Source organism: Pantherophis guttatus, chromosome 1 (assembly GCF_059756535.1).
Source record: "Pantherophis guttatus breed Tessera chromosome 1, ASM5975653v1, whole genome shotgun sequence".
In the NCBI taxonomy this organism is placed as follows: Eukaryota; Metazoa; Chordata; class Lepidosauria; order Squamata; family Colubridae; genus Pantherophis; species Pantherophis guttatus.
In genome coordinates, this window is record NC_142063.1 from 297788733 (window position 1) to 297810337 (window position 21605).

Consider the following 21605-nt stretch of genomic DNA (forward strand, 5'->3'; position numbering starts at 1 on the left):
TTTATTGTATGTCAAAAAATGGTAGTGTGTACACTTCTTGAAAACTTCTTAGCTAACATTCTGAATGGTCATTCAGAATTTAAACCTGGTCAGCTTTCACACCCTTCATGTTCTCTTTCAATGCCACTGTCACAGAAGAGAAAAAAAAATATTTCCTTTTATCTCTAGCTCTCGTAGTGACTGTTGATAATACTTACTAGTTTACATTCTCTGCATTCCTGCTGTCCCATTTTGGTAAGCCTACCAAGTTAGGCTAGAATTTTCCAGCCACTAATCAAATATTGACAGTCTAATACATGTTTATAGATTCCAGTATATCTTTGGTATAATTATACAGTTAAAAAAGAACCTAAAAGTCATCAGATGGTTTTTAATGTGGCCATCTATCAGACATTAACTCAGAAAAATAACAGAACAAGCCTCAAAACAAAAGAAATATTGGGAAACCTCCTTAAGACTATTTGCCCATCTAAGCTAGTATTATTTACTCTGACTGGCAACAGTTATCCAGGGGCTCATGGAAAGATCTGCCATCAGCTGCTACCTGACACTTTTAGCTACAGATGCTATGCATTGAACCTGGGACTTTATGAATGCAGAACATATGTTCTGTCATTGAGCTACGATTTCTCCCCGCTAAGCTGCAGAAAATCCCTGCAGAGAACATGTTGCTCTTGATAATTCAAGCAGAGGCATCAAAAATAAAACAGAGCACAAAACAGGTCACAATCCAAATCCAAATCCAAAGTGGTCTCAGTAAGATTTCTTCGCAGTTCTAAAACTAAAAGCCAATGACCATGTAGCACTGAAGATTCATGCAAGACTTCCTAGAGAAACGTCTGCCTAGTTATTCTAAACAGAGTTTTGATCTTCAGTGGTAGAAATAATAACATTGTGATTAGAGGCTTGAGCCCAAGTTATAGCATGCTAAGTGCAGAATAACATGAAACATATTGAATTCTCATTTTTTATGGATAAAAGTTGTGTTCAAGAAAAGAATCTGCATAGAATCTTTAGTTCATGTATTAATGGATAAATTTTTTAAAAGCATGGGATTATACTATTGTTTTATAGTTTGGGGCATAAGGTGAAAAAGATAGTTGAATCATCTGATTGTTATTCCTATTTAACTAATATGTATGTGTGTGAGAGGGAGAGAGAGAGAGAGAAAGAGAGAGAGAGAGAGAGAGAGAGAGAGAGAGAGAGAGAGAGAGAGAGAGAGAGAGAGAGAGAGAGAGAGAGAGAGAGAGAGAGAGAGAGAGAGAGACAGAGAGAGAGAGAGAGAGAGCCCGCTCACCCACCCGCCTGCTCAGGATTGAAGTGTGCAGCCTTGATGCTCTTTGAACTTGGTTGATTGCTCACAGACATTAACTGGTATGATGATCTTTAGTTGGACAATGAAACTTCGGCAAGCAAACAACCAGGTTCAGAGAGCATCAAGGATCCCATCAAAGATCATTTGTTTCTCGAGTTGTAATAGTTTCTGCCAAATTAATTGCCTGGATTTGGTCAACTTTTATTTCTCTGAAAACAAAAGCAATGAACCAAATTATCTATGACCTATCATAATAGCAAAAAGAGTGACTATATCAAGGCCACCCGAAGTTGCATGCTTTAACCCAAAATTCCTACAGGCAATATATTATTCTCCTTTCTCTTTCTACATCTATTTCCATGATTGTAATCCCATTTATTCAAAATGTATTGCTACTCCTCTCAATTTATATCTTACCCCAAACTATGATGACTTCACATCATAGAAAAGTGAAAACTAGCAAGTTCTAAAAATAGTGCATTGATTTTAGAGCTTGTCAATTTTATCTGTATTCAGTAGTAACTTGAAAAATGGCATGCTTTAAATAAAGAAGTAAATAAAATTCAAAATTTCTTTACAGGCAGTAAGCACAAAACATAATGCCCTAGAATTATAACAGAGAAAGATGTCCATAGAACTAGCTCCGCCTAATTAAGTGAGCCTTGAACTTATGACCTTTTATGTTGTAGTGACCAGTTAAAGTTGACAGTAGTTTCAGTAGCAAATCATGATACAGGTATATTCTAGTTCATGTCAAAAGACTAATTACAGTAGATAGATCTAACAGAATGATGAATAATTAGGGAAATAACCTTGTATCATGAAAGCCAGTGGATACGTTTACATAGCATGTAATGTGCCAAATGGAACAGTTCTCATGGCAGACTTAATATCTGATCTTCTAATCAGCCTCTTAAATGTCATGGTAGCTTGTTCCTACTTTTGCCAGATGTTCTAAAACCAATCTATAGTCGATTGGCCAAGTTGGTGTTTGTGTGTGTGTGAGTGAGTGAGACAGAAAGAATGGACAAGTCAATCTAGTTTCATCCAGATATATTGCACATTTTTTATGCTGGATGAATTGGTGTGATGGAATGTGCACCTGGAGAAGGAATGGGTGAGAATGTCAGCAATACAAGGAAAAGGTTCAGCATAGCCTCAGCCTAGAACTTCCCAGAATATATCTGTTAGAAGGTTATAGCCTTACTCTGGTGAGATTCTGTCGATTAGGTGTAAGCAAATAAAGAATTGAACACAATTGGATATCACTGTGTTGTCTTTGGGCTTAAGCCACATTGTTGAAGTTTACCATAGCTTAAGGCGCCTCAGATATAAAATCTCAAAATTGATACTTTTGTAGGAGGAAATAGCTAGAAGCATAACCATTGTTTGAAGCTTATTCAAGATGGGTTTTGAGCTTGAGAACTCTGTAGTGCCATTAATGGTCCATGTACAGTTATTGATACATTTATCCCGCCCTGGGTCTTCGGAGAGGGGCGGCATATAAATTGAATAAATAATAAATAAATAAACAAACAAACAAATAAATAAATAAATAAATAAATAAATAAATGAATAAATATTTGTTTTATTTGTACCTTATCATTTTGCCAACCTGAGATTAATGAAATTGCTAGTTTATAGCAGGGGTGAACTCTACTTACCTTCCTTACCGGTTCGGAAGTACATTTGTGTGCAGACCTTCTGCGCTTGTGCAGAGGGTAAAAAACACATTACTTCCTGGTTAAAACCAGGAAGGAACAACACCCGGGCGGGTGGGCGGAGCCTTGTGCCACCATCGCTGCTGGTTCTCCAAACCACCTGCCACAATCACTACTGGATAGCCCGACCCGGTCCGAACCAGGAGCATTTCACTCCTGATTTATAGGTAATAAATCCATGGTTACCAGTAGGTTCACTTTCTATGCACCCATAATCTTAGTTCTTCCTAATCACTCCCATCCACATAAAATATATGGTAAATGGATATTTAGTTATCCCCGTTGTGATATTGCCTCCATTTAACTACAGCCAAATAACACTTTTTAATCATTGCAGATGGCAGGCATATTAGAACTGGTTTATGGCTTGGCAATTCTGATGTCCTCTTTATGGTTCTAATTAGAAGACCTTCATTAGTTTTGTGAGTGTTGGACGAATGGAAACTTACATATGAGAGGAGAAGGAATTTGATTCATCAATAAACAAATTTCCCTATTGAGATAATGGTTCTTTGACAATCCAAGCACTATATTTATTAAACATGACATAAACAGCTCATGCATAAAAGCGCAGGAACAGTAAGTCAGAACAATCAAAATTTGTATTTTCCACATGATCCATATTTGTATGTGTACTTTCCATACGATCCATCCCAATTAATTTCTGTACTATTGCTTTGTATCAATTGCAAATCTGAGGCTGTTTTCAAGGTTAGTCCTATTTAAGATCATTGTTACAGTTCAGTCAGAAAGTATTGTCATATAACTCATTGATTTGTACACTGGGAACTGTGTGATAGAAAATAGAAAAAATGTTTCCATCGTAGTTGGTGCTGCCCCATTTAAGCTCTGTGAATCTGTGATCACCCTTCATGTGTTTGCAAGCTGATATATTGGAAAGACTGTGGTGTTAGAGGAATTAAATTAACTTACTGATAGAGTTTGTTGCCTTGCATGTGGATTACTTCATTGGCTGCAAGGCAATGTTGTTCTTCATGCAAGAAAAAACAGTGGTTCCGTGGCTGGTAACATCCCTAAGAGATGGAATCTGATTAACATTATTGTTAATCAGATAATACCTTGTCAATGTTATATTGTTATATAATGTTATATTGTTTACAGCAGCCATCCAGTTGAATGAGACACATATCACATCATTCTCATATATCTTTATCAGGTGTAAAGAGAATGCTGATTAATGTAATTCCAAATATCTAGATAACTCAAACTGGTATGTAGTAATTACCAAATAGTTTTTTAGATTTATAGGCAAATTTCTTTCCAAACCTTACCTTGAGATGTTAACAATAGAATTTGTTTCTTCTTACATGGAAAGCATGTGCTAAATATATACTAGGTATGAAACCGCAAGATATAAGCCAATGCAGTGTGTCCTCTATGAGATTATGTCCTCTATGAGATTACTTCCCTGCTATGCTACTGTTGATTAGCTCTGTTCTGTGGGTGTGATACACTATTGATTGATTTAATAGACAAAAAACACTGTTATTGTTGAAAGTAACTCCATAGAACTAATTTTTCTCCTTAATTGTATTATTCATATTCAAAATGAATCTTGGCTCCAATGTTTCCATAGTGAACTGGCCAACCCAGAATAGCTAATCTGTACCCTGCCATGTAGGACTACCACTTTAGTTCCTACCAAACTGATTGAGCTCAAGGCAAGGCAAGGCAATTTGGTGACAGATCACAAACTGAGCCAAAATCTTCATTGTAATTGACTATTAATTTTCATCTTGTTTAAATTTACTTCTGTATTTATTCACTTGTTTACTTATGTACTATGTACATAAACAAATCCTCTTCCCCATATACCCCACATATGCCATTCTTGGCAGTACAGTTAGAAATATGTGGGCAGCATCATTGGGGGTGAGAGGACATCAACACTTAGGTGTACTTTAATGTCAACTGCCAGGAAAATAAGAGATCCAGACAGTTCAAATGGGTGTAGATATTTATTGCAATTTTAAGCTCTGTACAAGAATCTGAACTACTAACAGCCAAGGGAAATTAGCCGGAGATAAGAGTAGAAGGAATTCAAAGTGGTCTGAACTTAGATTTCTTGTTTGAAGGCGTGAAGGGACTCATGACTGATGATACATTTAACTCGTCCCTCGAGCTCAGCTTGGTCATATCTTAGTGATCACCATATTTTCCAATATTAAATTGGAGAAACTCTATAATTATTTAGATCCACCCTCTCCCACCCATGGCTTGTTGAGGTAGGAAAAATGCTATTAGTTTATACTTGTTCCCATTCCTCAAATGCCATTCTTCAGGTTTCCTCCTGCTTCTCCCTAGACTATTGAGAAACAAAGTTCTTGTGAACAATGGAACACCTTCTGTCCTTTGAGTATTCTAGCCCTGACAAAGGAAAAACAAAATCCAGAGCGAAAGGGATGAAATAAAGTCCAGAACCTTTTTTTAAAAAAATTGTCTATATTGCTGTTCTGTTACTGTATTATGGGAGGTATAATCTAATACATTTTAAAGATACAAGATGAGACAGATACTCCTAAAAGTGTTGCATGGATTAGTTAAATGAGTCCATTATTAATCATGAAATGTTTTTCAAGACATAGAGAAACTGTAATTCTATTCTGCAAAAAAAAAAAAAATGATTTTAGAAAGTAACAATTGAGGAAGTTAAGCCAATTGTTAGATACAAATTTAGATGCGATAATGGAAAATAGATGCCACTCTGAACTTAGCGTAAACTCTGGATTTATAATTGTCATTTTCTATATCAGCATTAATTCAGAAGTGGATCAATTAAAATAGAGTTTAGACATTGGAGAGTTTTGGCAGATGCCTGGCAACTTTCCTTAGGCTCAAAACTAACTGGGTGACCTTGGGCCAATCACTTTCTCTCAGCCCTAAGAAGGAGACAATGGCAAACCACTTCTGAAAAAAACCTTGCCAAGAAATCTACGACAAGATTGAATAGAAGTAAAAAGGGGAAAAAACCCTTTGAAATGAGGGGAAAATATTTTGTTTCTGTCTTCAAAATTTTTTATATCTTCCAAATGTTACATTTTACACAATGATTAGTTGATAATATGCTGTAAAGTCTAAAAGATTGTCTTGAAGAACATAAAAAATCAAATCAGTTTTTTGGGTTTGCAGATTTTTTTAACTAATATTTTTAAGTAAAAGAAAAGGCTATACTTCATTCTTGGCTTCAGTACAAACATGGCAGATGTCCAATGAACCTGACATAAAGTGTAACCTGAATTCATCATTACCTGATTAAATTATTCACCTTCCTTATATAAGTTTTTTTAAAAACTCGTTGCATCAGCATTTCCTTCCAAGAACATTTTAAAGAAGAAATGACAGATTTGTTTTGCCTGTCTTGCCCTATTTCTCCAAGTTGATTAGCCAACTACTAAACAAGTCTTCTCCTCTTTAAACTTTTAAACTTTCAGTAATTACTGTAGAATAAGTGAAATATAAACAAGTGATCTAATAAATAAGGAAAGGCCTTGTATAGATACATCAAACATTCAATATACTAACCCTCACAGCCACTTACCTACCAAAAGTCCTGTTGAAATTCATTGGACTGGCTTAGTGCACTGCAAGTCATTAGTCTAACTAGGGGTATTTAAATATGTTCTTAATACTTCTTAAATATTTAAATTCTGATTTAGGCAGCAGGTGCTTGATTTAAATTTCACCTTATCTGTGAAGCTTTTATAGCTAAAGAACAAATTGCTATCTGTCCATTTCGTCCCTAAGAATGTCCTCTAAGATTGTAACAAGTTTTTTTGAAAAATCAAAGTATTAGCTGATCATTTATAATTTATAAGTTATTATAAATTAATTAATTTATAAATGATAAGTATTATTGCTATTACCAGTAATACAGTAAACATCAATTATTTCAGAAATTATTATTTAGTTCAGCATTTTTCAAATTGGGACTGGCATCATCTTGCTACATAACACATAACAGGTAGGTGACTGTAAATTATGCAATTATTATGTAAATTATTCTTCTCTGTGTATTTTCTTTCTCATTACTAAATATCATTTCCCCCCAATGTTCAGGACATTCCCATATATCTAAATAGAACACCTCTATGCTATTCAATCTCTATGTGATTACTTATTGGCTCACATTAGTTTTAATGAGCTTACTCCTTCAAGCAACCATAATATTCTTCAAGTTTATGCAGGAATCTGAAAAAACGATTCTGAAAGTCTTCTTTCATGAATAGGGTAAAGGTGGTTGTCTTGCATTTATCAGACATCCAAAGAATTATTTACTAATCAATCAAATAAATAAAGTATATACATAAATTGCATAGCATCAGGCATCCAACCAATTATCCACACAGCTGAGATAAAATACATATCTTTGCAAGACATGATGTACCAATCTCCCCCTTTAACTCCTCTAAACATCTCAAAATGCAAAACACTTTTCCCCCCTACATCCATTGTGGAGGATTATTAGGATCAAAAAAGATATGCTGGTGGGTTCTATGTGCCCCTAGGTTGTACCTGTTCTACCCATAACTTAAAATGTATATATTGAGAAAAATAGATTTGCCTATTTCATAGTCTTTAGCAACAAGCTCTACATGGGGCTGACCTTGAAGAGCATCCAGAAGCTCCAGTTGGTGCAAAATGCAGCGGCCTGCACAGTTTTGTGCAGACCTCAGTGTGTACATGTATCACCTCTCCTGCAGGAGCTGCATTGGCTGCCAATTTGCTTCCGGGTGCAATTCAAGATGCTGGTTGTCACCTTTAAAGCCCTTCATGGCTTGGGACCACGTTATCTGAGGGACCGTCTCTTGCCAGTCATATCTACCTGACCCATCAGAGCGGGGAGGTGGGGAATGCTGCAGGTCCCATCCCCGAGGGAGATATACCTGGTGGGACCCAGAAGAAGGGCCTTCTCCATGGCTACCTCTCTCTGAGGTAGAATGCCCCCCAGGCCCTGAAGACCTGGTTCTGCCAGCGAGCCTGGGGAACCAAGAGTGGGATGGAACCCATTAAATGGCTTGTATGATCAGCTGGGGCGGAGGTGGGGGGTGATTTTATTACATTAATTTATTTGATTTTTTATTAGTTTTACTGTTTTTTAAATGTGGTTTTTATATTCTGTAAACTGCCTTGAGTCGCTGTGGGCAAATAGGCAGCAATATAAATTTAATAAATAAATAAATAAATAAATCTCTTGGTTTTTCAGCAATTTTTCAGGAAGCGGCATTAGTCAAAGTGGAATCTAAACTAAGGTTGGAATCAGATTTGCCCCACAATGAAGAGAAAGAGGAAATGGATAAAGTGGCAGTTTTTATCCCTGGTTTCTTTGGTGTTTTGAAGTTGTTATCCCTCAGTCTCTTTCCTTCACTGCTGGCAAAATGCCACTTTGTGGTAGCCTGAAGTCTGCATTAGTATTGCGTATGTTTGCTGCTTTGAGTTACTTGTAAAAATAATAAAGTCAGGATATTAAATAAATAAATATTTACATAATATTCATGTAGAAAATGTATCCTAAAAATGGACATTTATAGATATTCAGGTAGTTCTCGACTAACGTCCACAATCGAGCTCCAAATTTCTGTTGCTAAGTGAGGCAGTTGTTAAGTCAGGTTTGCTCCATTTTAAGACCTTTCTTGCCACAGTTATTAAGTGAATCATTGCTGTTAAATTAGTAACACGGTTGTAAAGTGAACCTGATTTCCCCATTGACTTTGCTTGTCAGGAAATTGCGAAAGATGATCACATGACCCCAGGGACACCGCAACCATCATAAATATGAACCAGTTGCCAAGCGTCTGAATTTTGATCACATAACCATGGGGATGCGGCCATGGTAGTAAGCAGGAGTGGGCTGCTGGGGGTTCGCAGGGGTTCAAGAGAACCTCTAGCTAAGATTCTCTACAGTTCGGAGAACCCCCAAATCCCACTCCTAGCTGGCTGCAACCACCCTGCCCCCGCCCCTCCCAGGAGTCTCCACGTGGCCCATTTTGGATGCAAGGAAGTGCACAGAGGCTCGGGAAGGGGGGGAAAACAGGCTTACTGGAAGTTTGGAAAGGCCGGAAATGGGCCTGTTTCCAGCCTCCAGAGGACCTCCGAAGCCTGGGGAGGCCGTTTTCGCCCTCCTGGAGGCTTGAGGAAAACCTCTGGAGCCTGGAGAGGGCAAAAACGCCCCCCCCATTGTGCAGGAGGCCGGCTAGGCCAACCCCACCATCGCCAAGCCCATCCAGCATCCTGGCAGAGAACCTCGTGTTAAAATTTTTGAAGCCCACCCCTGGTAGTAAGTGTGAAAATTGGTCATAGGTCACTTTTCCAGTGCCATTGTAACTGAATGCTCACTAAACAAATGGTTGTAAGTCGAGGACAACCTGTATCTTGAAGTTTCCTCTGAGAGTGGGTAGAATCTAAAAGAAACATCTGGATGGGTTACCTTAGACCAACATTTTGACACTTTGGCAACAAGGAAAGCTGCTAGGTGAGGAATTCTGGGCATTGAAATCCACCTATCTTAAAGTTGCCTAGGTGGAGAAAAGACTAGACAGACTATGGAAAAATTGCTTCAGCTCTTCAAATTGAGGATCAGATAGAGTTAAGGGGTGGACAAAAACTTTGAAAAGACATAGATGACCATAATTCCCAGGCAGAAGTGGCCACACTGCCTTTCATATCCAGAAGGGAAATAGAGAATTGAATCTTATTTTAGCTAGACATGGGACAATATTTTCCACCATACCTGAATATTATGCCTGTCATACACACTCACTGCTACTCTCTTCCTCTCAGTATCTGCTGCTCAAGTGCCAATTTCTCTCTGCCTAGTGGCATGAATGGTTATACTTTTGAGCTTTTTTAGAGGCCCCTGGTTATTTCTGAGCTGATCAAATAAGAGTCCCATGGGACACTTTGCGGTTGATAGATAAAGAGAGCCTTTCCACACATATTGAATCAGTTGCTATTGTAATTGCACAATGGGATTCTAATTTACCCATTGTACAATTTGTAGGAATTTCCTGTTAATAATTTTCATATAGTGATGGAACAATCTGCATGTAAATGGTGACATCTCCCTCACTGGAGGTTTTCAGATGGGTCTGGATGACCAGCTGTTGGAGATTGTTTAGTGGATTCCTGCACTGAGTGCCCAGTTATGCTGTCCTATAGAATCCTTTCCATTTCATACATTCTGTAATTCTGTGAATTGCACTCAAATATTTGGGGATATTTTCCTTCAATAACTATGCATTTCTTTGTTTATATGAGGGTGAAGTGCTTAATTATTTGCCTAGCCCTTATCTTAGCATTGCAAATCATCAAATCTACACTTTGCCCTTACACATTTTTTTTCAATAATTTTAATACTATTAATTCTAGCGATATTAACTTGAATGGGTATCAGTCAAAAGATAAAATATGGCTTGAACAGGTTTTATTTTCATATTCTTCCTGTTTGGGGGCATACCTTTCTCATGTCATTTGTTAGTACAGAAAGTGTAAGATATTGATGCAATCTACCCATGATCCAGCATCTTCTCACTAATTAAATGTAAGCACTGCTTCATTTTTTTGATTTTATCACACATCTAACTAATGTGGCACTAAGGCTTTCAACATTGTTATCAAAGCTCTTTTCCCCCCCACATATACATTATTCATAGCAGCTGACTTCATTACTGGAGCCTTTGTAGTGCAAGAAATTTCTTTACATTCTAATATGGATAACTTCCTTATCTATTTTACCAACTTCTTTTTATCACAGAAAGTATTGATAGCCAAGATAGATCAAGGAGAATTAATGAGCTGCCTAGTAAACTGAGCTGTTCTGGAGCCTAAAATAACATAATGTTCCAAGTGGTTTATGATAAGGGAGGTATCAGCGTATACTGTAGTCTAGAAGCATATCTTCCTTCAAATACTGGCTGACTTTGTCAGTTAGACATAAAATAGGAGAGAATAGTATCCTTCCTTCCTTCCTTCCTTCCTTCCTTCCTTCCTTCCTTCCTTCCTTCCTTCCTTCCTTCCTTCCTTCCTTCCTTCCATCCTTCCTTCCTCCCTCCCTCCCTCCCTCCCTCTCTCCCTCCCTCCCTTAATTATTCTGCTGTCCTTATATAAACTTGGCTACTTCAGAAAAGAAAAAAAGTGTCTCACCATCAATACACATATACACATATCCATGTACCCACATTTATAAAATAATTGTGGGTCAGAGGAAATGATCTACTTTTTTCATTATCTAAAAATCAGCACCCTTTAGGATTGCTTTTACATTGATCTGAATAGTAGCTTTGCCATTTACAGTATATTGGAAAAGATCTATCTCTATGGTCATTAATAGTCAACAATGACTTTATGGCCTATAATGAGAGGAAAGCTTATCATTATCATTATCATTTCTTTTGGCACTTTTATTTTTATTTGTTTCCTCAAGCTTACCTCTGGTTGTATTATTTTAAAGCTGTATGTTTAGTAACATTGCTAGAAAGCTCACAAAAGCACTTTTAAACATTCCTGTATTATGTGGGTTAAGTATAGAAACTTCTGGCTGACATGAATCTTACTTCAGGGCACTGTCTGCACGAAGCAAAAATTTTCATTTTAAAACATCACACTATATTTTATGTTGCTGAGTTTTTTGTTGCCAAAGTATAAAAAAAATGCAAATTATGCCCTTGCACTTCAGTTACACATAGTTTGTTATTCTTTCAGTCAGTTAGATGTAAGCTTGTAAATGAGAAAACTATATTGCCTGAAAACTAAATAAGAACTTTAAATAAGTTTTCGAAAGAGCAATCAGAAGGTATTATAAACTGTACTATCATTCTTGTTTCCTGAATTAAAAAAAACCTTAGCTGCCAGGCTGTTATGTTATTATTCCTTACAGAACATTTTTCCAACTCCTAGAAAAACTAGGCACATTCCAATTTCTATCATTAATAGTTTTCCCCTCAAATAATATAGTATATTTGATTAAAAATATTCTCTCTCAGATCCCATTGTTTTTGACTTTGAAAGCATAAAGGGAAAATGCCAAGTCATAAAAGCTCTATAAAACTCTATACTGTATGTATCTGGCTGAACTAGGAATCTACAAACATTTTTAATAAAAAAAAAGAAAAGAAAAATAATACAAGGAACCTTTAGTTGTTAGTGTACTTGAAATGTGAACTATAATTAAAATTGATGTAATAGTAAAGGGTGCTTGAACAGCACATTTTTAGTACAAGTTTTCTTTTTTCATTTATAGATCATCAAGAAAAAAAATATCCAGGAGGACTTTCAAGGACAATTGTCCTTACTGAACTAAGCATGGACTTCTGTTCTTTCCCATGCAATAATTTACTATAGAGCTATATAGCTCTATATAGCTATATTACAGTTATAGAAACTAGTCTATTGATTCATGAATGAATCTATTGATTCATTCTTTAAGAAGCTATTGAAAAATACAATGAGGAGCCACCCCCACCAAGATCTAGAGCACTTCGTCCACTTTTCATTTGAAAAGTAGTCCTTGACTTACAACAGTTCATTTAGTGTCTATTTGAAGTTACAACAGCACTGAAAAAAGTGACTTAGGACCATTTTTCACAGTTACAACCTTTGTAGCATCCCTAGAATCATGTGATCAAAATTCAGATGCTTGGCAACTGGTTCATATTTATGACCCAAGGTCACGTGATCATCTTTTGCAGCCTTCTGACAAGGAAAGTCAATGGGGCAGCAAGTTTCACTTAACAACCAGGTAACTAACTTATCAACTGAAGTGATTTACTTAACAACTGAGGCAAGAAAAGTCATAAAACGGAACAAAACTTACTTAAGAAATGTCTCACTTAACAACAGAAATGTTGGGGTCAATTGTTGTCGTAAGTCGAGAACTACCTGTAATGCACTATTCTGCTCAATATGTTAACCCATCTACTATATTCTGTTTAGTTCAGCTTTGATCATGTACCACGTTGAGTATGATTTCCAGATTTGGACATTACGTTTTAAGGAATCAGAGCAATTAGAAGAGGTTGAGAAATGATTAATAAAGAATTAAGACATTCTTAATTTCATAAGAATTAAGAAATTGCAAGCTTCCTGCCACAAACCATGTGAAGAGAGATTGAAGGAATAGAGTATAAAATTGAAAGAAGGTGACCGGGAAGGATATAACAGTACTCTTTAAACATCTGAAAGAATGTCACCTGAAGAAGATCAAGACCTGTTTTCTTTCACCTCAGAGTACAGAATTTGAAATGAATGGATTTAAGATATAAAGCTAAAGGTTTTCCCTGTCCTATCTTGTTCAACTCTAGGGTATGGTGCAGTGGTGGGTTTCACTTACCTTTGCTATTGGTTCGCTTGCGCACACATGCTTGCTTCGCTCATGCATGCGCCAGTTCTGCGCATGCACAGAGCGTATTTGATGACATCTGGGCAAGTGGGTGGAGCCTCCCGCCGCCTCCACTACCGGTTCACCCGAACTAGGATGAACCGGTAGCAACCCACTACTAGTATGGTGCTCATCTCCGTTTCTTAGCCGAGGGACCAGCATGGCTCTCACCTTCCTATCAAAGTGATACCTACTTATCTATTTGCATTTGCATGTGTTTTAACTGCTAGGTTGGGAGAAATTGGAGCAAGTAAAGAGTTCTCAACCTGTTGCACAGTGCTTGGAATTTGAATCCAGGCTGTCAGTTTTCCTGACAGTTTTCTTTAACCACTGAGCATTGTGCCCCATGGATTTAAGATATAGAAAGGGAGATTTTAGGGTTAACGTCATTAAAAACCCCTCTCTTTTTGATGGTAGGTCTATGGTGAACTCAGTTATCCTTTGGTAGGTTATGATGAACCAGACTAGAAAGCCATCTGTCTGGAATGTTCTAATTTGGATTCCAATATTGAATAGTGATTTGGGCTTAATAGCCTAAATGGCTTCTTCAGATGTTGCAATTTCTGTCAGGTTTTGTTTTTAACTAATTGTGTGCATGGACTAACAGTCATCATGATTATAGTAGAGATGGAGATGATGATAATAAGTATACATCTAAATATCACATCTAATCCTCACTACAAAAATCAAAGCAACACATTTCAACTTAAATTTACTTTAGGCAGACATCAAAAATGGTACTTTCTCTGCCAAAGGAGTGCCTGCTCGTCTGTCTATCTGTCCATCAAAGCAGAAAAAGGGCAGACTGCATTGCTAGGTTGGTACAAGTATTCTGTAATTTGTTTCTAAAATAAAGACATTACTGTACATTTTAAATCAGTGTTGCTATTTTTAATAAATACACAGATGTATCTATTAGATTTAGTGGAATTAAATTTTATGTAGGTGTTATTAAGAGTACATTTTTTTTATTTTTAGTGTTTGATAGAATTGCTGTAATATATATGTAAACAGTTTCTTTCAAAATAGGAGATCAGGGAATCCATGGGAGTATATAGTTCGGTCTAAACTTTTGATGCCACCAATGCACATTTTTTAATTGTGCTCTATCACAGTAGATACTGAATTCCCTCTTAATGCATTGTTTTCACTCTAGTTCATCATTTATATGTTATAACAGACAGACATAGTGTTGCGCATAGTATTACCCCTCGTTAAGTTAGCAATTGTGGAGAATTTGAATCTGTACAATCCTGCAACCTGCTAATGTGATATTTAATGAGGAGACATCAGTCTGGAGAAAGGTAGTCAATATAAATCAGTGTTTACAAAGTGTGATTAACTCTGAAATATTTCATCAATGCTCTGGTCCCAGGCATACTCTATGCTAATTACTAGAATCTGTGCATGTTTCAGGGGACGTCTTGAGGCTCAGAGTGCAGCAAACATGGAGCAGCAAAATTGCAATTATGCCTGGGCTGTCTCTGATGGCAATTTATGCATTTGGTGTGATGACCTCCCACTTCCCAAGAGAGCAATAAAGAGAATGCATTTTCATTAAGATACTAATGCACTTAATCACAAGGGGAAAGGGTTAGAAAGTAACAAAATACTTCTAAAGCAAGATGGAGAAACACTGTTGGGGGAAAGCATTTTTATTCTTTCCATGAAGTACTACTACCACAGATTGCATCTGCTAAATGTAATTGTGAATGTCCAAGGCAGTAAGAACATATATATTAGTCAAACAATTAAATTAATCTTAAAAAACACTATTCCTCTGTTTGAATTAGCATATGATATCGAAACAGAACACAAGAGAACCTCTCTTAAAGCAGACTGAAGCTCTAGCAAGTGCAGAATTTTTTTCCTACTTCATAAAGTCAGATGCTTCCAGGAATTCCTTAAGCAGAATATAATATCAAGAAAAGGTTCATGGTTTTTGGTCCCAGGAGGAGATATTCAGTTGTATTCTGCCTCTCAAACCCAATTCTCCCTTCTCAACAAAATGTATCTTAATAAAAGGACATTGATAACTCTCTTCTTCCTAAATGCATCTCGGCCTTTTTAAACATATTAAGCAATTATCACCGTTTTATTTGATGGCAGTGAATTCCATAAATTGAATGAAATTCTTCCAGCATTTGATTCTGAAGTCTAGAAATAGGAAAAAAAATTTTGCTCTCTACCTTTGATGATTTTATATTTGTTTTGTATTATCCAGCCCAGTATGTCATTTTATAAGTCTCTGAAGCTTTAGTGAATTTCTTTTTAAGAATTCCACCATGAATTCTGGCTGAAGCAAATTTGGGTGCTATATTCACATCAAAACCTTAGGGAATAAAAGGTTGCAGACACATACAATAGCAAAGTGCTTAAAATGTTTAGGTAGAACAACTCTGCACTTACTATTTTGTGGAAAAAATATGCTAAACAATACCCCACTTAAACTTTTAAACTGTGTCAAGATATGTGGTTTTAATATTCTGCTTTTGTAGTTTTCTTTAGAATAAGATACTGTTTGCAAAAACAAAAGAAAGTCTGTAAAAAAAAAAATTAAGCCCAGCTACTAACATTTTCAATTTCATGGTTTTTTTGTTTAGACTTTCAGTTACAATTGTATTTCTTCTAGTTGATTAACAAAATTATAGCTGATTTTTCTTAATGGACTTTTCTTTTTATGTGCTTTAAATATTTTAGGTAACATAGAATATAGCTGCCCAGCAACAAATGAATGTGAAATCACAAAGCGCAGACGCAAATCCTGTCAAGCTTGTCGTTTTATGAAGTGTCTAAAAGTTGGCATGCTGAAAGAAGGTAAGGCTGATAAACTCCCTTTATAGAATTGTTCATAAACAATGTTAGAACTATAATTTAATCTGAGAAATGCAATGTATCATTTTCAGATGTTATGATTGTTTTTTAAAATAAAACAATATAATTGCTCTTTAGAGATGGAGATAAATTTCTTCAGTTTTATGCAAGCAAAGTGTATTTTTTCTGATACATCAGCTGAACATTATTTTTTGATATTTGTACTTTTTCAAATGCTGTTATCCAATAGAAATACCTATAAAATGAACATCTGAGGGAAAATGCTTCATACAATGTACATAATGTTCTTAAAAACTCAGGCAGTTACAGTAGTCATCTATGACTTCTTAAGTTAACAAATCAGAACAGCAGGTAGATAATTTGTTGTTGTTCATTTGCTGAGTTTTGCCTGACTCTTTTTGACCTCATGATAAACAAGGCCTCCCTGTCCTTCGTTGTCTCCCAGAGTCTGCTCAAATTCATGTTCATTGTGTCAATTATACTATCTAACCATCTCATCCTCTGTCCCCCCCTCCCCTTCTCCTTGTGCCTTCAATCTTTTCCAATATATAGCCAGTTCGTATTCCTTTCCGTATTTTAAACCAATGAATTGTTCCATGTCTAGTTCTAACTGTTGCTTCTTGACCTGTATATAGGTCTCTCAGGAGACAGGTAAGGTGGTCTGGTACTCCCATTTTTTAAGAACTTGCTATAGTTTATTGTGATCTACAGTACACAATCAAAGGCTTTAGCATACATAGTCAATGAAGCAGAAATAGATGTTTTTCTGGAATTCCCTTGCTTTCTCCATAATCCAGTGAATACTGGCAATTTAATCTCTGGTTCCTCTGCCTCTTCGAAACCCAGCTTGTTACAACTATTAAGAATGCAATACACAATTCCTATAATTTTAAGACATATTTTGATGGTGCTTGCCCATCAAATACAAAAATATTGAACAAGTAGACACTATTTTTTGTGTTCTTTTGGGTAGTATGATATGATCTACACATCTCCTACAGCAGTTGGTCAACCTGAGGTTTTGAAATCTAAAATTGCTTGTAATGCATCTATCTTCCTGCAGCAGCATTATGCATTACAATCAACCTCTTAGATAGGGACCCATTTTTTTCACAGACATTATTTTCATGACTTGCTTTTTTGTCATATATTAGAATGCCATTATTTCAGTTCATTTTCCATTCGATTGTAACTTAATATTGATTTCTGATCAACCAGCTCAACAGTCCTTAATCTAGGGGGGGGGGGAAAGGCAAACTTTTGTATTGGTGAAAGCAAGAAAAATGAGAACTACAGATTTTAACTATTTGGTCATTTAGAGGTTTGTTTAGAAATGTCTTTGAATTGAGTAGATGTTACTGCTGGATGTAGGTATAGAATAGCAGTTTAGATTTTAAAAAAAACACAGAATACTGGAGATTTAGGTTGTATTCCTCAAGAAAAATACAATTTTATATGTTCATGTATGCCTGCTTCAAGCAAATATGATGCAATTACATACAGTGTCACAAATTTCCAGTCCTATTCAGAGAAATCCATATAGAGATACCCCAAAAGGCCATGATGTAGATTAAGCATCTACTGTATCTAAAATGCAGTTTGCATTGAAAATAAGGTTTGATTTTTCCATTCAGAAACTGAAGTTCACATTTTGTTTTCCTCAGAAACCAATTTCCCTATGACTGTTGTTCACAAGTCAGCATGTAGAGTCATTGCTGAGTTGAGTGACCTTACAAATCTATATAATAAACAAACATGGACTAACTGAGCAATAGCAGAAAAATTAGGCCTATCACACCCTTTCAGACATACTCTTATTGGATTATACTTACTTAGAATAAACCTCATTTTGTGTATGGTTGCTTTGGCAGGCATGATGGTCCTGTGAGCCAAATCCTGCTGCCTTTAGTTTTATGCTGAATAAATTCCTTTCTAATTCAGTGGGGACTCTACCTTATTAAGAGATTCAGGATTTGGCTTTTTTTATTCAGATCTGGACAGGGCTTCATCCATATGGAAACCCTAATTTGTTTCATGTTATGAAACTATAATACAAAAACCTTTAATGGAAGCTTAACATGAAGTCAAACATGAACAACATCCTGAATATGAGTCTTTTTCAGTCAGTTGTTACTGCTAAATCTATTTGTCCAGCTGAAGGAAAAAGGCATTGTGCAGATTGAGTCATAGTGCCATTTTCCCTTCATATAATAGGTTTTTGTTTTTTTCCTGTCATCTCAGTAACCAAGATTTGTGAAAGTGATCAACGTTGATCTTTTCCTCAAGCTATTTATGTCACTGTTTCTCTTTTCTTTTGTTTTGTTTTGTAAATAGAAGGCTTTTTGTCCTCTATCTTCAAGATAAGTATTCTCGTAGAAAATTCATCCCCAAACTAGGGATTAGGGATCTCCCATCATCAAACAACAAAGCGATATTTCACAGTTGAAAATATAAGTGCAAAACCATGCCTTTCTTTTTCCCCAGCATGGCTAATGACAGCTTCAAATAGCAATTTAAGCTAGGGAAATATTGAAGGTTAAACACTCACTGTTTAATCTCTTCCATCGTTGGAAAACAAAATGAAATTTTAAAATGAAGTTACAATAAGATAGCTGTGGCAAAAAGTATCCCCTATGTTCCTTGAGGGAACTTTACTTCCCTTCTTTATGTAGGTGCTGGTACCTGATAGAATATGCTTCTGCAGATATCAATTTTTAGACTGATGGAGGTTCCCAAAACAAATAATTCTTGTTTCATTTCATTTTAGGCTTTATTTCATTTTAAAGTGTGATATCTCAGATATGTATAATAGGTTCCATGGATAGGGTTCAGCAGGATTCAGCAGTTCTAATTGTTTAGTCTTGAAATGCATGAAATTTGAGGACATTTCTGCCTTAAAGAATATGTGACATCTGCAGGAATTGACCTTTATTTGACTTACTTTGTTTGTTAAATGGTTGATTTCCAAATATTACCATGATTTTTTTTTCTTAACTGAGCTTCAGGGAGACAATTGGTTGATCCAATTTCCAGAGAAGTGGAAGAAACTCATTATAATATGAATCAATGTGCAACTTAATTACTCAAAGAAATAGTTTTATATTTGGTAACTAATGAGTTGATGCTCATTAACAATGCTAGAAATTCCTTCAAAAAGCTAGTTATTGAGAATATCTGTCCTATCATCAGAGATAGAATAGAATAGAATAACCTAGTTGGAAGGGACCTTGGAGATCTTCTAGTCCAACCCCCTGCTTAGGCAGGAAACCCTACACCACTTCAGACAAATGGTTATCCAACATCTTCTTAAAAACTTCCAGTGTTGGAGCATTTCTTAACTATCTTTTACATTTCACAGATTTGACCCAAACAACATATTAAGACCCAGTTTCAGGGGCTAACAGGAGATGTCACCCTTAATCTTTATTCAGTCTTGCTCAGTTAATTAAATGTTTTAATATTTGTGAAATAAAGGGAGTCATTAAATTATATTTAAGAAGCAAATACTGTACAATTAAAGTTTGTACTTTAAAAAAAAGGAAAATATGCTGCTTATTTTGCTACTTTGGGGTGCTTACAAAATACAGTAGAAGGGAGAATCAAGCATATTTATTCTTGCTATAACCCTTTTTGGGTATATTGTAGAATAGGATTGAGTACCTCAGGTTTGTTTTAAATGTATACTTTAAAAAAAATATTCCCATGCAGCATGCCAGAGGAGGCCATTTATTCAAATGTAAATCTGTTCAATTAAATTACCAGTCTATAATAAAATTTACTGTTGCAACCTTCATGTTGGCTACAGCAGTTGCTACATGCTGATGGCACAGTATGAATAAAAAATGACAGCCTAAATCTATTTACTTTAAAAAAATGGATGCAAGACTTGAATTACTCTAGCTTTCATAAAAAAAAGTAGTATCTCCTTCGTGGAAAATAGATAAGCATATTGGACAATATGGTACTTATGTAAACATTTTATTAATGCAGAAATTAGTGTGAACAAGGCAGAAGCCTTGCTAAATCCAAACAAGTACAGCAACAATCTGTTTTCAGTGTCCAGGCAGATGCTGCTGTAAAATGCCAGATTTTGACCTTTCCATGGCAGATGTCTAAGTTCCCAAAGTTCTCTGCCAGTACTATATAGACAACAGACAGGAAGACTTTGCATATATCTAAAATATTGCTGTTCTATGTTCCAGCCAGCCAGCCTGTTATGCTGTTTTTGAGGATATTTGTCATTGCATTGCTATTGTGTTCAACAAAAATCTCTCCAATGAATTTTTTGAAAGATATTAAAGTTTTACATAAACACACTGAAACCTCAGTCTGTGAGCATAGGTGTTTTGGCCTGAACTATTACCAAAAGAGTGCAATTATAATCAAGGGTCAGAAAATGAATTTCTGAATGTTTAGATGTATACATCCATAGCACAGTAGTATTTGCTGCTGTACATATAAAATTCCCTGCTTAGAATTTCATGATTTCATGGTTACTGAATATGTTGGTCACCAGTGATCTTTTCTATTTCTTACAAGTTTGAGTTGGTTGGTTGTGCATTTCTTAACATTTTAGGCTTCTCTTGGATCATATACTAACTTTGTGATGTGGGGAGAAATACCATTTGTTTTTCATCAACCGTCTAAAGTTGGTTGGGAATTCTGGGAGTTGAAATCCATACATCTTAAAGTTCCCAAAGTTGAAAAACGCTGATCTAAAATGTCCCCAAGAATGGTTGTCTTAGGGTCCCACAGAAAATATTTTGCCACAAAGTTCCTTATTAGAAAGTTTACCAATCTATGTTGCTATGACTCTCACAACATGAGAACATAAAAATGAAAGAGAAAAGGTTAGTAAATGCAAAAAAAAAAAGGGAGAGAGAGAGAGAGAAGGAAAATAGCATTGAAACAATGTATTGTGAGTCATAATAACCAAAAGAGTAAGTAAAGGGTAGTCATTTTATATGATTTACTGTTTTGGCTTCCATAGTCCAAAATACATTTCCTTATTGATGGAACCCTCAAGTGCTTGTGTATTCAGTAAATGAATGCAAGAGCCTTCCACCAACTGTTTCTAAGACCAACAACATCAAACAAAGTGATGTAGACATACATGCATAAATAAGCAAGATCAGCAATTAAAAATAGCCAGCATGAATGGGCCTTTTGCCATTCTGCCTTACCCCACCTCAGATGGCAGAAGCATCTGGTGAAGAATCTCTCTTTCTGAGCTTAATATACAGGCAAGTTGAGGTGAGCACCAGGAGTCCAAGCCCAAGCCAAATATAGTTTAGAATTGGGGATGAGGGGAGTTGTTCCATGGCCCTTAGCCTCTTTCAGC

The 21605-nt window shown here is 36.0% G+C and overlaps 1 protein-coding gene across 9 annotated transcripts in view; it reads left to right on the forward strand.

Moving 5' to 3' along the window:
* Window positions 1–21605, forward strand: part of ESRRG (estrogen related receptor gamma) — a 473251-nt gene that overhangs the window by 328864 nt on the left and 122782 nt on the right. For all 9 annotated transcript variants that reach the window (XM_060692488.2, XM_087883184.1, XM_034427822.3 and 6 more), the window contains one exon: window positions 16130–16246. In XM_060692488.2, the coding sequence (XP_060548471.1) occupies window positions 16130–16246 (117 nt within the window). The remainder of the gene's footprint in view (window positions 1–16129; window positions 16247–21605) is intronic.